Source organism: Phocoena phocoena, chromosome 2, assembly GCF_963924675.1.
Source record: "Phocoena phocoena chromosome 2, mPhoPho1.1, whole genome shotgun sequence".
NCBI classification, from domain to species: domain Eukaryota; kingdom Metazoa; phylum Chordata; class Mammalia; order Artiodactyla; family Phocoenidae; genus Phocoena; species Phocoena phocoena.
The window spans coordinates 111202321-111213602 of record NC_089220.1 but is presented as its reverse complement, the minus strand read 5'-3'; the positions used below and the strand labels follow the sequence as shown (position 1 = coordinate 111213602).

At 51.9% G+C, this 11282-nt stretch overlaps 1 protein-coding gene across 1 annotated transcript in view; it reads right to left on the bottom strand.

The window, feature by feature from the left end:
* Positions 1 to 2954: 2954 nt before the first annotated feature.
* Positions 2955 to 11282, bottom strand: part of CORO2B (coronin 2B) — a 69365-nt gene continuing 61037 nt past the window's right edge. The window contains exons 8-11 of the mRNA XM_065871853.1: positions 7865 to 7977; positions 7446 to 7536; positions 7099 to 7238; positions 2955 to 3086 (exon numbers count right to left, since the gene is read on the bottom strand). Of these exons, the coding sequence (XP_065727925.1) occupies positions 2955 to 3086; positions 7099 to 7238; positions 7446 to 7536; positions 7865 to 7977 (476 nt within the window). The remainder of the gene's footprint in view (positions 3087 to 7098; positions 7239 to 7445; positions 7537 to 7864; positions 7978 to 11282) is intronic.

The window sequence follows — 11282 nt, the reverse complement described above, 5'->3', positions numbered from 1 at the left end:
GTTGGAAGCATGGAGTCTCAACCATCGGACTGCCAGGGTAGTCCCTATACCCTCATTTTATAGATGGAGAAAGTGAAGCCCAGAGAGGAGAAGTGAACTTCTTCCCGTCACACAGCCCGTCAGAGGCAGAGCTGGGCCTGCACCACGCCCTCCCTGTCCCGGTGTCCTGCCCACTGCTCTTCCACTGCCTTTTATCACTTCCTCTCCTGCCCTTTTTTCTAAGGCTTTCATTGCTTTCCTGTGGCTCTTCTGAGTTTCCTGGGCTGTCCACACTGCCACATGCCTGTCCACTTTGCAGCCTGACAACTCTGCTCCATGACAACTCTGGCTGGGTCAGAGAGCGAGGGTGTCCCAGCAGCCTGGCAGCCCCTGGTCTCACGATGGGCCCCAGCCCTCCGCCCAGAAGACACCCTGCCCAGCGCTGAGCCTGGCTGAGGACCGGGAACACATGCCTCCTCTGGCTCTGGGCTCAGAAGATCCTCATCCCTGTGTGTCTTCTCCGTTACACCCGCTAAATGACCTTCAGCATGTCACACTCTGGACCTGACGGCTCTTCTGGAAAACGGGAACAGTTAGAACATAGCACCTAGAGCTGTGAAGATCAAAGGAGTCAAATACGTGGAATAGTGCTTTGTAAACTGCAAAGCACCATTCCAATGGTGTCCTTCAGACCCCAACACAGGGCTGGACCTACAGCAGATGCCTACTGAATAACTGTTGAACAGTGGTTCTCAACTGGGGGCGATTCTGACACCCCAGGGGCCACTGGGTGATACCTGGAGACATTTTTCTTTATCACAACTGGGTTCCGGGTGCTGTGGCATCTGACGGGTGGAGGCCGGGGATGCTGCTAAACTGTTTACAGGGCGCAGGACAGCCCTCACAGCAAAGAATTATCTGGCGCCATATGTCCACAGGGCTGACGTTCAGAAGCCTTGCTGTAGATGGATGAAAGTGTGAAATTGTATCTGTAGACACAGATGTGATTTGTTGTTCCACTAAAGCAAAGGAGCTGTGGCCGGGGAGCTGACCATCAGATACCATGGTGACCAAGAGCAGGAACCTCCCAGGTTAAATGAGCTGGCTGTGCCCAGGTCCGGTAAGTTGAAAACATTTTATTTCAATTCTATCCTCAGGAGGCAGCATAAATAATCACAGAAGACCACAAAGGTCAGTGGGGAGGAAAAAAAAGCTTCAGAAGTGTGGGGAAGAGGAGATGTAAGCTTACACAGTCTAGCTGCGGGGTCTGGGGGGTGAGGAGACCCTGCTTTAGCTGGCTGAGAGGGTGGAAGGCTCTTGGGGGAAAAGCCCGAGGGGTCAGGGGGGCTTTCCCTGCCCAGGTCACTGGGGGGGCTTAGGGAGCCCCGCCTGTGTGGATGGATGCTCTGCAGGGCGGCCGTGGGACCAGCAGTGTGGAGCACAATGCATGTAGTAGGTCCTAGTTAATGAGAGAGAAGAGTGGACACCCACTTCTTGGTGCCCAGGCCAGACCTCACCCCTAAACTGTGACTTTTCTAAGAACAGTGTTCATGGACTCCATAGGTAGTGACAAATGAAGGGAGAAAAAGAGGAAAAAAAGAAAATTGTAGAAGACCAAGTGAAATGTGGCATCTCCCAGGGTCCTGTGAGCCTGGGCTGCTTTTCAGTTTCTTTATCTGCAAAATGGGGAGAATGCTCCCTTCCTCTGGGAGCTGAGATGAGGCTCAAATGGGATCCTAAGTGTCGAAGGGCTGTGTAAACTTTAAAGTGCTACACCCACGTGAGGGGCTGTGGTCATCCTACAACTGTTAAGGCTGACCGTGACTGAGAGAGCAGGGCCGAGACATGCACACAGAGCAGCCCCTGGAGCCATCCGGCCCCTGCTCGGCCTCCCCAGGGCCAGCTCCACCCTTCTCAGCCTCAGCCTCCAGGAGGAAGAGGCCTCATCTCAGAGGGAGTCCCCTGGGGGGTGGGAGCAGAAGGTGGGGGCCGGGAGGACGTAGGGACACTGAGTGTGAGGGGCCTCGACTGGGCAGTGAGACACATTGGCACTACTGGTGTTGGGAGGCTCCCAGTCTTCTCCTCCACGGAGACTTGGGCCCTGGTGATGCCCCCGTGGGATTGGCATCTTGATGCAGTGGGAAGGGTCCGGGCCTGAGGGTCTGCACACCACTGGTCCTGGTCCTGGGTCCACTGTTCATCTTAGTGAAGCCACTACCCCATTGCAACCCTCAGTTCTGTCACTTGTAAAATGGAGACACGATTCCCTACCCTGCCTGCTTCACAAAGTCAATGGGAGAAGGGTGTTGCCAGAGCTTTGAAGAGCCTCAGGGGAAAGCAAGGGGGCATTATGGCCTTGGCGAGCGATCCTCTTAATTCCCTGAAGATAAGAGAGAGGGGGCAAGAGACAGGAAGGAGTTGGGCTGCTCGCAACCCTTGTCAGGTGAGTGGGCTTCCAGGGCTGCGCGGGGGGGGGGGGGGGGGGGGGGGGGGGGGGGGGGGGGAATGGGAGGGAGAACAGCTGATGCCGGCAATCCAGCCCTTACTGTGCGTCCATCAGGGCCACTGTGAGCCCCAGCAGGGAGCACGGAGATGTCCTGGCAGCCCCCTTTGCAGGGGAAAAGTTCAACCTCTAAGTCTCCTGGGGTCCTGGCTTCCCCCTCCGCTCCCTGGTCCATTGAGGGCACCCCTCGGGGAGTCCGAGGTCTTTGCCAGCCAAGGGGAAGCCGAGGCTCCTGGGGTGGCGGGGGAAGGGGCTGCCAGCCTGGGTCTCCGGGAGAGGCTGGGGGCTTTTGTTAGCATGAGGTCGACAGGTCAAAGGTCAGCTTCCAGTTCTTGAGGTGGCAGGTGGGGTCCTCAGGCACTCCCCCAGCTCCAGTCCTGGCTCTGTCTCTGGGGTCACCGGAGAATGGGAAGTTAAGGGACGAGTAGAAACAACAGAGAGATCGGCTTAGAAAGCAGCTCAGCCGGGGGAGCTAACAGTTCTTGGGGCTGTTGCGCAAGTTTTTCAGTTCCAGCTGTAGCTGCCGAATGCGGATGTCCTTCTGGGCCAGCTCCTCCTTCAACCTCCGAATCTCATCCTGCTGCCGGAAGAACATCCGGAGGAGCTGGGGTGGGCGAGAGAGGGGGCCGGTGAGCCGAAGAGAGCAGGTGAGAAGGTGACATTTCCAGGGGGCATCCAGACCCCCAACTCCACCCCCACGCCCCTTGAAGCCGCTGTCCTCCTGGCCCAGGCCTCCCACCCCTCCCCCGTGCCGGTGTCCCAGGTGACTCAGGTCACTGCCGCTCTCCCTTCTCCAGATTCAGCTCATGGCTCCCACCCACGTCCACCCCCAGCCCGCACCGTGAGGCAGAGAAGAAAAGCTCTGGCATATGCAGACCCGCCTCGGGCACTGATCCAGGGTCACTGAAGAAGGGATGAGTCCACACAGGCCAGTTTTCCAATATCCCAAGCTCACCCGTTCAGGGCTTCAAACGGAATACTTCATTTACCTCCCACTCGGAATAGAAAGCTTTCTAAAATGTTCTGCATCCTTTTCTCAACGAAGCTCAGGATACAGAATGGAATCCAGCTTTTTTTCCTGCTGGAAGGGGACTAGCACGGCGCACCAAAGTCTGCACCAGCCATCGCTGGAGTGGCCATGAGCAAAGCATGGGAATCTGACAGACCCTCGCTTAGATGGCTCCCTGGATTAACCAGCCTCTCCATTTCTTCCATAAAACAGACTGACTGATGCCCGCAAAACGCAGCCTCCACAGGCTCCTGGAGGACCCCACACACTTGAGCTGAAAGTTACCAATAAGCAGTCGTGTTGGTCCTCAAACTGCCTACTGTGAGTTGCATCTGTTTTTGTATAATGATTGCACAGTTTAATTAAATATGACATAAACTGATGAAACAGGAATACAAAAAGAGAGTTGCTGTTTCCATAAAAACTAAGTTGAATGCATTCGAGAATCTTGAAGAAGGGTGTGCTTGAAGAAATCTTGAATCTTGAAGAAAGTTGTTACTGAATTAGGTGTGGATGATATACACATAAAAGATTGGGGAATATTCTATATCTTGATTGTATGGTAGTGGTCACCCAGCTGTAGGCATATGTCAAAACTCATGGAACTGTACACTACGAAGGATGAATTTTACCGTAGGTCAATTACACCTCAATAAACCTGTCTTAAAAAAAAACCCGGGGGACTTCCCTGGTGGTCCAGTGGCTAAGACTCCACGCTCCCAATGCAGGGGGCATGGGTTCAATCCCTGGTCAGGGAACTAGATCCCACACACCACAACTAAGAGTTTGCATGCCGCAGCGAAGATCCCACATGCCGCAACTAAGACCCAGAGCAGCCAAATAAATAAATAAATATTAAAAAAAAAAAACTGGGGAAAACTTTGAAAAAACAAGGGCTTTGTTTTCAGATTGATTTTAAGTTCCACTTAAAAGAAACTGAAACTGGAAACTGGAGTTAAAGTGTGATTTATTTGACAAAGACATAGCAGATCCCAACTGGGACGTCCTCAAAGAAGAGGTCTTGGTCCTACATCAAAACGTGTGGAATGAATGTATATGTTTTACATTTAAATGAAAATTGTTTAAAGAATATATATATATATATATATATATATATATATATATATATATATATAAAAATTTTGTGACTCTTTCCTTTAACTGACTTTTTTTTTCATTAACCAACAAACCAGTCCTGGTTACGTCTGTTCACAGGGATGCTGTGGTGTCTGTCCTGCACTAAGTGATTCTACGCACTCCTGTGCCTTCCAAGTTCTCCAAGTTTCTTTGTATAATTTTTTGAATCTACTTTTGTTTAAAAAACAGATTTACTGAAGTGTAATTCAAGTACCATAAATTTCACTCATTTTAAGTCAATTCAGTGAGTTTTAGTAAAATTACAGAGCTGTACAATGATGTCTTCTCCCCTGTGTCAAGCTACCTGTTGTCTCTTCACACTTAGACCAATGTGTCTACTGTTCACAGCCCCATTATCTCATTGGTTGCTTCCAATCTTCTGTGATGATTAAAACTGTGGGTAAAACCAGAGTAACAGACTCTGAGCAATTTTTTTTTTCCCCAAGAAGTAAAGTATCCAGGCTGTAGTGTAGAGAGATTGTGGCGTCTGTGCTGTCTGCTCAGAGACCCTTTAAAATATTTCTCCAGGTCCTCCATTCTGATACAGACAAGTCCATAGCTAAAGGTTACTCATTGTAACTGCTATTCACCCTGCCTTCTCCACACCCAGTACTAGAATCAACTTCAGGTTCTTGTTATGGCCCTGGGCTATCGCAGCAATTCAACTATGTCTACCTTCTCAAGGTACTTAAAAGAAAAAAAAAATTTTTTTTAATGGAAAACAAAAACAAGTACCCATCATCCATTTTCAGGAAATAACATGCAAGCACTCTTCTTCTTTTTTTTTTTTTTTTTTTTTTTTTTTTTTACTTTTTGGCCGTTCCACGTCACATGCAGGATCTTAGTTCCCTGACCAGGTATCGAACCTGCACCCCCTGCACTGGAAGCATGGAGTCTTAACCGCTGGACCACCAGGGAAGTCCCCACGTGACCACTCTTGCTTCGGCTTTACTCTTCCCTACTTTCCCTGTACCACCCTCCTCGCGATTATTTTGAAGCAAATCCCATTGATCACACGGTCTCATCCAGCCTTAGAAATCTGAACATCCCTCTATAATGGCACATAAACATATTTTATAGCAATTATCAATTTACCTGCCAGTTTCACCTTTAAGACTGTGAGGTCCCAGAGGTTAGGAATGGTCTTACTTTTATGAATAACAGCGATAATTATAAGTTGGTGTGACAAGAAATCCTGTAAGATGGCCCCATGTTATCCTCTCCTTTCATGGGTAGACGGGGCCTAGTAACTTGCTTCAAATGAACAGAATATGGCAGACATGACAGTATGTCATTTGCAAGGGGAGTTGACAAAAAGACTGTGGCTTCCATCCTGGACACCCTCTCTTCCTCACTGCCATGCTGTGAGCAGCCCTGTGGAGAGGTCCATATCGCAAGGACCTGAGGGAGGTATCCGGCCGACAACTCTTGAGGGACTGAGACCCTTTGTCCAATGACCTGTGAGGAAATAAGTCTTGCCGGCAACCAAGTGAGTGAACCTGGAAGCAGATCCTTCCACAGGTGAGTCTTCAGATGCGACCGCAGCCCTGGCTGGTGGTTCACACCCTCATGAGAGACCTCAAGCCGCGTGCACCCACAGATACTATGCGATAATAAATGTTTGGGGTTTAAGTCCCTAAGTCTTGGGGTAATTTGTTACATGGTAATCGAGAGCTAATACAGTTAGCCTCTTTATGCATTTAACGTGAGCAGGAAGAGTGCTAGATACTTAGCAATGGTCTCTTTAATGCTCACAGCATTTCATAGCCCCGTTTTACCATGAGGAAATGGACTTAGGGAAGTCAGGAAACATGTTCAGGCACAGCTAGGAATTGAGAGGGCCAGGATCCAAATGCAGGTGGGTCCCTGCCGCCATCTCCACCGCAGCTGCATCAAGCCCAGGGCCTGGCACACGGTGGGCATTCCGTGAATCCTGGCTGAGCTGAACTATGCTGGTGCCAGGGACCGAGGGTGTGGCTGGAAGGAGAGGCCTCTGGGGGGCGTGGACAAGGCCCAGCTCCGGTTACCCCTGATGAGCTGCTCCCTTTCCAAATGGTACAAAGAGTACTTTCATCAACACGCAGCCTCTTCCACAAAAACAGGAAATCATCAGACCTTGCTGCTGCTGCCATGCCAGGGAGGAAAGCAGTGCTGTAACGCACGAGGCTGGCTTTCCCCATGAGTCAGGAATTTATAACTCCAGATGACAGCAACATTCTGAAATGGATTCACGAGGGGACACGTAACTCTGGGTTCGCGGGTTTGAGGGGCATCAGTATCCCTACCGTAGCCCAGCCTCTAGTTATTGGGGTCAGAGGCAACGGAAGCCAACAGCAGGCTACTTATGGTATTTGTCAGAGAAAGAAAAACGCCCCAGAACGGAGCTAGCTTAAAGGCCTGAAGCCCATAATTGAAATGCAGAGGTCTCGCTCTGCCGGGATGTGTGGCAGCAATAACTTACATTCCTTACCTCATTCTCTGTCCTGGGTGGGACATTTTCTAATAAATCTATTCCGTTGACCACAACGCTCTTCTTTTCTTTGATGGGAGCCTTGAATACCATTTTGGGGGACTTCTTATAGCCTTCTTTCAAAGACATCAGCACAGGATCTAAGAAAGGCAAGGGACGTGTTCTCACTGTCAGTTCCATTGACTGTCAAGTGATGGTGGCTCTCACTTAACACCACGCCCGACAGTCGGCTGAGTGTGAGGGCAAGTTCAATGAGGAGGATATGCAAGGGGAAGGGGGTGGGCTAGACCGAATGCCAGGGTTGCCAGTCTCCTAGCCTCTTCTGGGAAGCCCACCCCTTGCGGTACCTCGGTTGATGCCTCCCAGCCACTCATCGGGGGTCAGAGCTGGCTCTGTGCCCGGCGTCATGGGGTAAATGTCTTCCTGGTAGGAATCCGACTGCAGCGGGGGAAGCAGAAGAGTGGACAGATGGGGGGCTGCTGAGAAAGCCCGTGCTCTCCAGTCAGATTCTCCTCTTTGCTGACGTCCAACCGCATACCTGCTGCCCTGTCTCCGGCCTTTGTACTCACAGTGTCTCCCATTTGGAATTCCCACCTTGCCTTCCGTAGCCAGCCAAACTGTCCTCACCTTGGAGCGGTCTCCATCCCCCACCCCAATCCACAGGAAAAGGGCTCCTTCTTCCGGGCTCCGCCAGGCTTACAGTCAGTGGCGAGAAAGCTAGGCTTCAATGCCAGGGGCCCTTTGGAACCAGCCCAGCCCCACTCACCCTCCGGGGCACGATCATGGAGATAGGCTCAATCAGGCCCTTGAGAGTCACCAGCTTGTAGAATCGGAACACCTCGCAGGCAGACACATCCAGCCCGTGCTTGGGCATAACCCCTGTGGACGGGCATACATACGGCTACATGGGGTCCCGGGAATCCCCCCTCATCGCCCCTCCTTCCTGATGACCTTGGCCAGGGGAAAGGCACAGGTGGAGGGCACTAGGTTTGGAGGCAATGACCCATACAGTAGACAGGAGGGGGCTGGGGGCTTCCTGAGTCAGGCTCTGTCTCTGGGTGGTAACTTCTCAAATAAGCCCCGTGGGCCGGACCTGCCTCACCAAGGGGCACACTATAGATTTGGGGCCTTTGAGAACTGGAAGGGGCTGCAGAACTATTTGAATCTAATCCATTCTTTTTACAGATGAGACTCTTGAGGGTCAGCGGAGACGGGGCTTTGGCCCGAGGTCACACAGTGTTGCCACTGCATAAGCCACAAAGACCATCACCTTCTGAAATGAACTGGTTTCCCGAAGCCTCTGTGCCCCCAGTCTTCAGAGGGAAAGAAGGAGGGAGAAAGCTTTCCCCGTGCACCCCAGAGGTTTACACGCAGCCCAAGACTGCCGTTCCGTCGTGTGTCTTATAGGACCGACAGGGGTGCGTGTGTGCACGTATGTCTGCGTGGGCACCAGATACAACATCCCTAACAGCTGCGTCATGTGAACGCCGGCTGGGGCAGCAGTGCAGTGTGGGGGTAGGAACACAAGCTTTGGGGTGGGACAGAAGCCTGGGTCTGAATCCCGACTCTCCCCTCTTTCTGGCCGGGAGTCCTTGGGCAAGTCACTGCTCTCTGAGCTCCAGCTTCCCTGGTGGCCTAGAGGAGTCCAGTAGCGGCCCCTCACGAGGTGGTCGGGGGACTCAGTGTGAAGCTGCTTAACTGCCCGGCAGTGATGAGCACAGATGACATTAGTTTCTTTCTCCAGGATGTGAATGTGAGTTAAGGTTCTACCTCTCCTCGGCTGGAGCAGAAGGCTGCTCTTCCAGAGAAGGGAATTCCAGGAGCTGGAGGGAAGTGGCATCATGGTACCAAGTGAAACCAGCAGACTTGGGTTTGAATCCTGGCTCTGCCACTTAGGAGCTATGTGACCTGCCTGGGGTGAGTGACAAAGCCACTTGGAACCTACGAAAAGTGCCTGGCTCGTGGCAAATGCTCAACAGTGGCACAGGTGAGGAGGACAAGGAGAAATAGCTATTCTCAGTTGCCCCTCCCTCCTCCCCATGTCCTGCTGACCCAACTTTCTTATTTTTTGCGGTACGCGGGCCTCTCACCGTTGTGGCCTCTCCCGTTGTGGAGCGCAGGCTCAGCGGCCATGGCTCATGGGCCCAGCCGCTCCGTGGCATGTGGGATCTTCCCGGACCAGGGCACGAACCCGTGTCCCCTGCATCGGCAGGCGGACTCTCAACCACTGCGCCACCAGGGAAGCCCTGACCCAGCTTTCTAAACATCTCCTGGATCCATCCTCATCTCCTTATCCCCATGCCATCCCCCTAGTTACCATTCTCTCTTGCCTAGAAGTCCACAGGGGCCTCCTAACTGGTCTCTCTGCCTCCCTCCTGCCCTTTCAAGATCCAGTCTCCCTACAGAAGCCAGAGCAATCTTAAACCAACCTTTCAGATCACATCACACGGTCCCATTCCCGCCTACCCATCCACCCAAGAAAAAGAAAATTCTACGAGTTCCCGGTGAAACCCCAACTCCTTCCCCTGGGTGATGGTTAATGTCGGTGGGCCCAGTAAAGTAGATGGCCCTCCCCAATGTGGGTGGGCATCTTTCAACCCATCGCAGGACTGAACAGAACAAAGGCCAGAGGAAGGAGGAATTTGCCCTTTTTTCCCTGCCTTGCTGCTTGAGCTAGGACATCTCACCTCATCCCCTGCCCTTGGACTGGCATTCACACCATCGGCTCCCTGGGGTCTCAGGCCTTCAGACTTGAGCTGGATTATACCACTGGCTTTCCTGGGCCTCCAACTTGCAGAGGGAAGATTGTGAGACTTCACAGCCTCCATAATCATGTGAACCAAATCCTTGCAATTCCCCTTTTATAAATATACTTGGTTGTTTCTCTGGAGAACTCTAATATACCCTGTCTAATGCATCCCATGGGAGCTGGCCCCTGCACATCTCTCCAGCTTAATCCCCTGACACTTACCCATCTTCCGCATGTTTACACTTAGCCACACTCACCTCCCTTCTGCTCCTAGAACATGCCAGGCTCTTTCTGGCCTCAGGGCCTTTGCACTAACTGTTCTTTCTGCTGGCACTACTCTTCCCCTTTCCTGCCTTTCGGATCTCAGTTTAAAATGTCACCTCCACAGCAAGGCTTCCCCCGACCACCTGGTCTAAAACAGCCCCCGTCACTCTCTGTTCTATTACCCCATCTGATGCTCTTCTTAGAACTTACTACCATCCAATATTTTCCTTACTTATTTGTTTACTGTCTGTCTGTCCCTCAGTGGGATGTGAGTGAGGCTGTGTTCTGTTTTATTTATCACTTTACCCCTGGACTAGTCCAGGGTCTGGCACAGTCCAGGGTCTGGCACACAGCTGGTACCCAGTACATGTCTGCTGAATGACTACAGGAAGGAACAGGAGCCAAGTACTCTGCCAGGTGTTTTGTATACATGATCTCTAAGCTTTACAACAGCCCTTCAAGGTAGGTTTAATTACCCCCATTTTACAGACGAGGAAACTGGGACACAGAGGGGTTAGGGACACAGTCCCTAACCAGAATATAAACCTAGCTTGGACTCCAAAGTCCAGGCTGCTTTTTATACTATTTGATGATGGGGTGACAGCGAGGGAGGTGGGGATGACAGAGCCCTGGGGAAGGGTGGAGTCAGTGGAATGGTCATTCGGACCTCAGGCATATCTCTGGGCCTCCATTTTGCTGCTGGTCCCTGAGAGGGGTCCTTGGGCCCCTCCAGCCCTGATGTCTCTGAAGCTGGCCCTCAGGCCGTGTCCATACCCAGATCCTCAGAGGGACAAGACCAGACAGAAATTCTAAGCAGAGGAGGGAACAGATCCCTGAAGAGATTCCTTCCTCTGGGTGATTTGGACCCCAAATGGGGGACTGCTGAATCGGATGTACTGCCAGTGTGAGTCACTGGGCATGAAGACTTCATTGTAAGGCTTTAGCGGTGGGAGAGTGTAAGGCGTGAAGGACGGACTCACTACACTCGTCAATCCTGGAGCCCTCTATGGGATTTGCCTGAGAACCTGGGGATGCAGTGAGGGGGACACCCTGGAATTCCTCCTGTCTTCTCAGGCAAGGACAGAGCTGCTTTGGGGGACTGAGGGTCCTGACTTCCCAGAGGCTTCAGGAAGGGACATGCTCCTGGACCCCGTTCTGACCTTTAGTTACT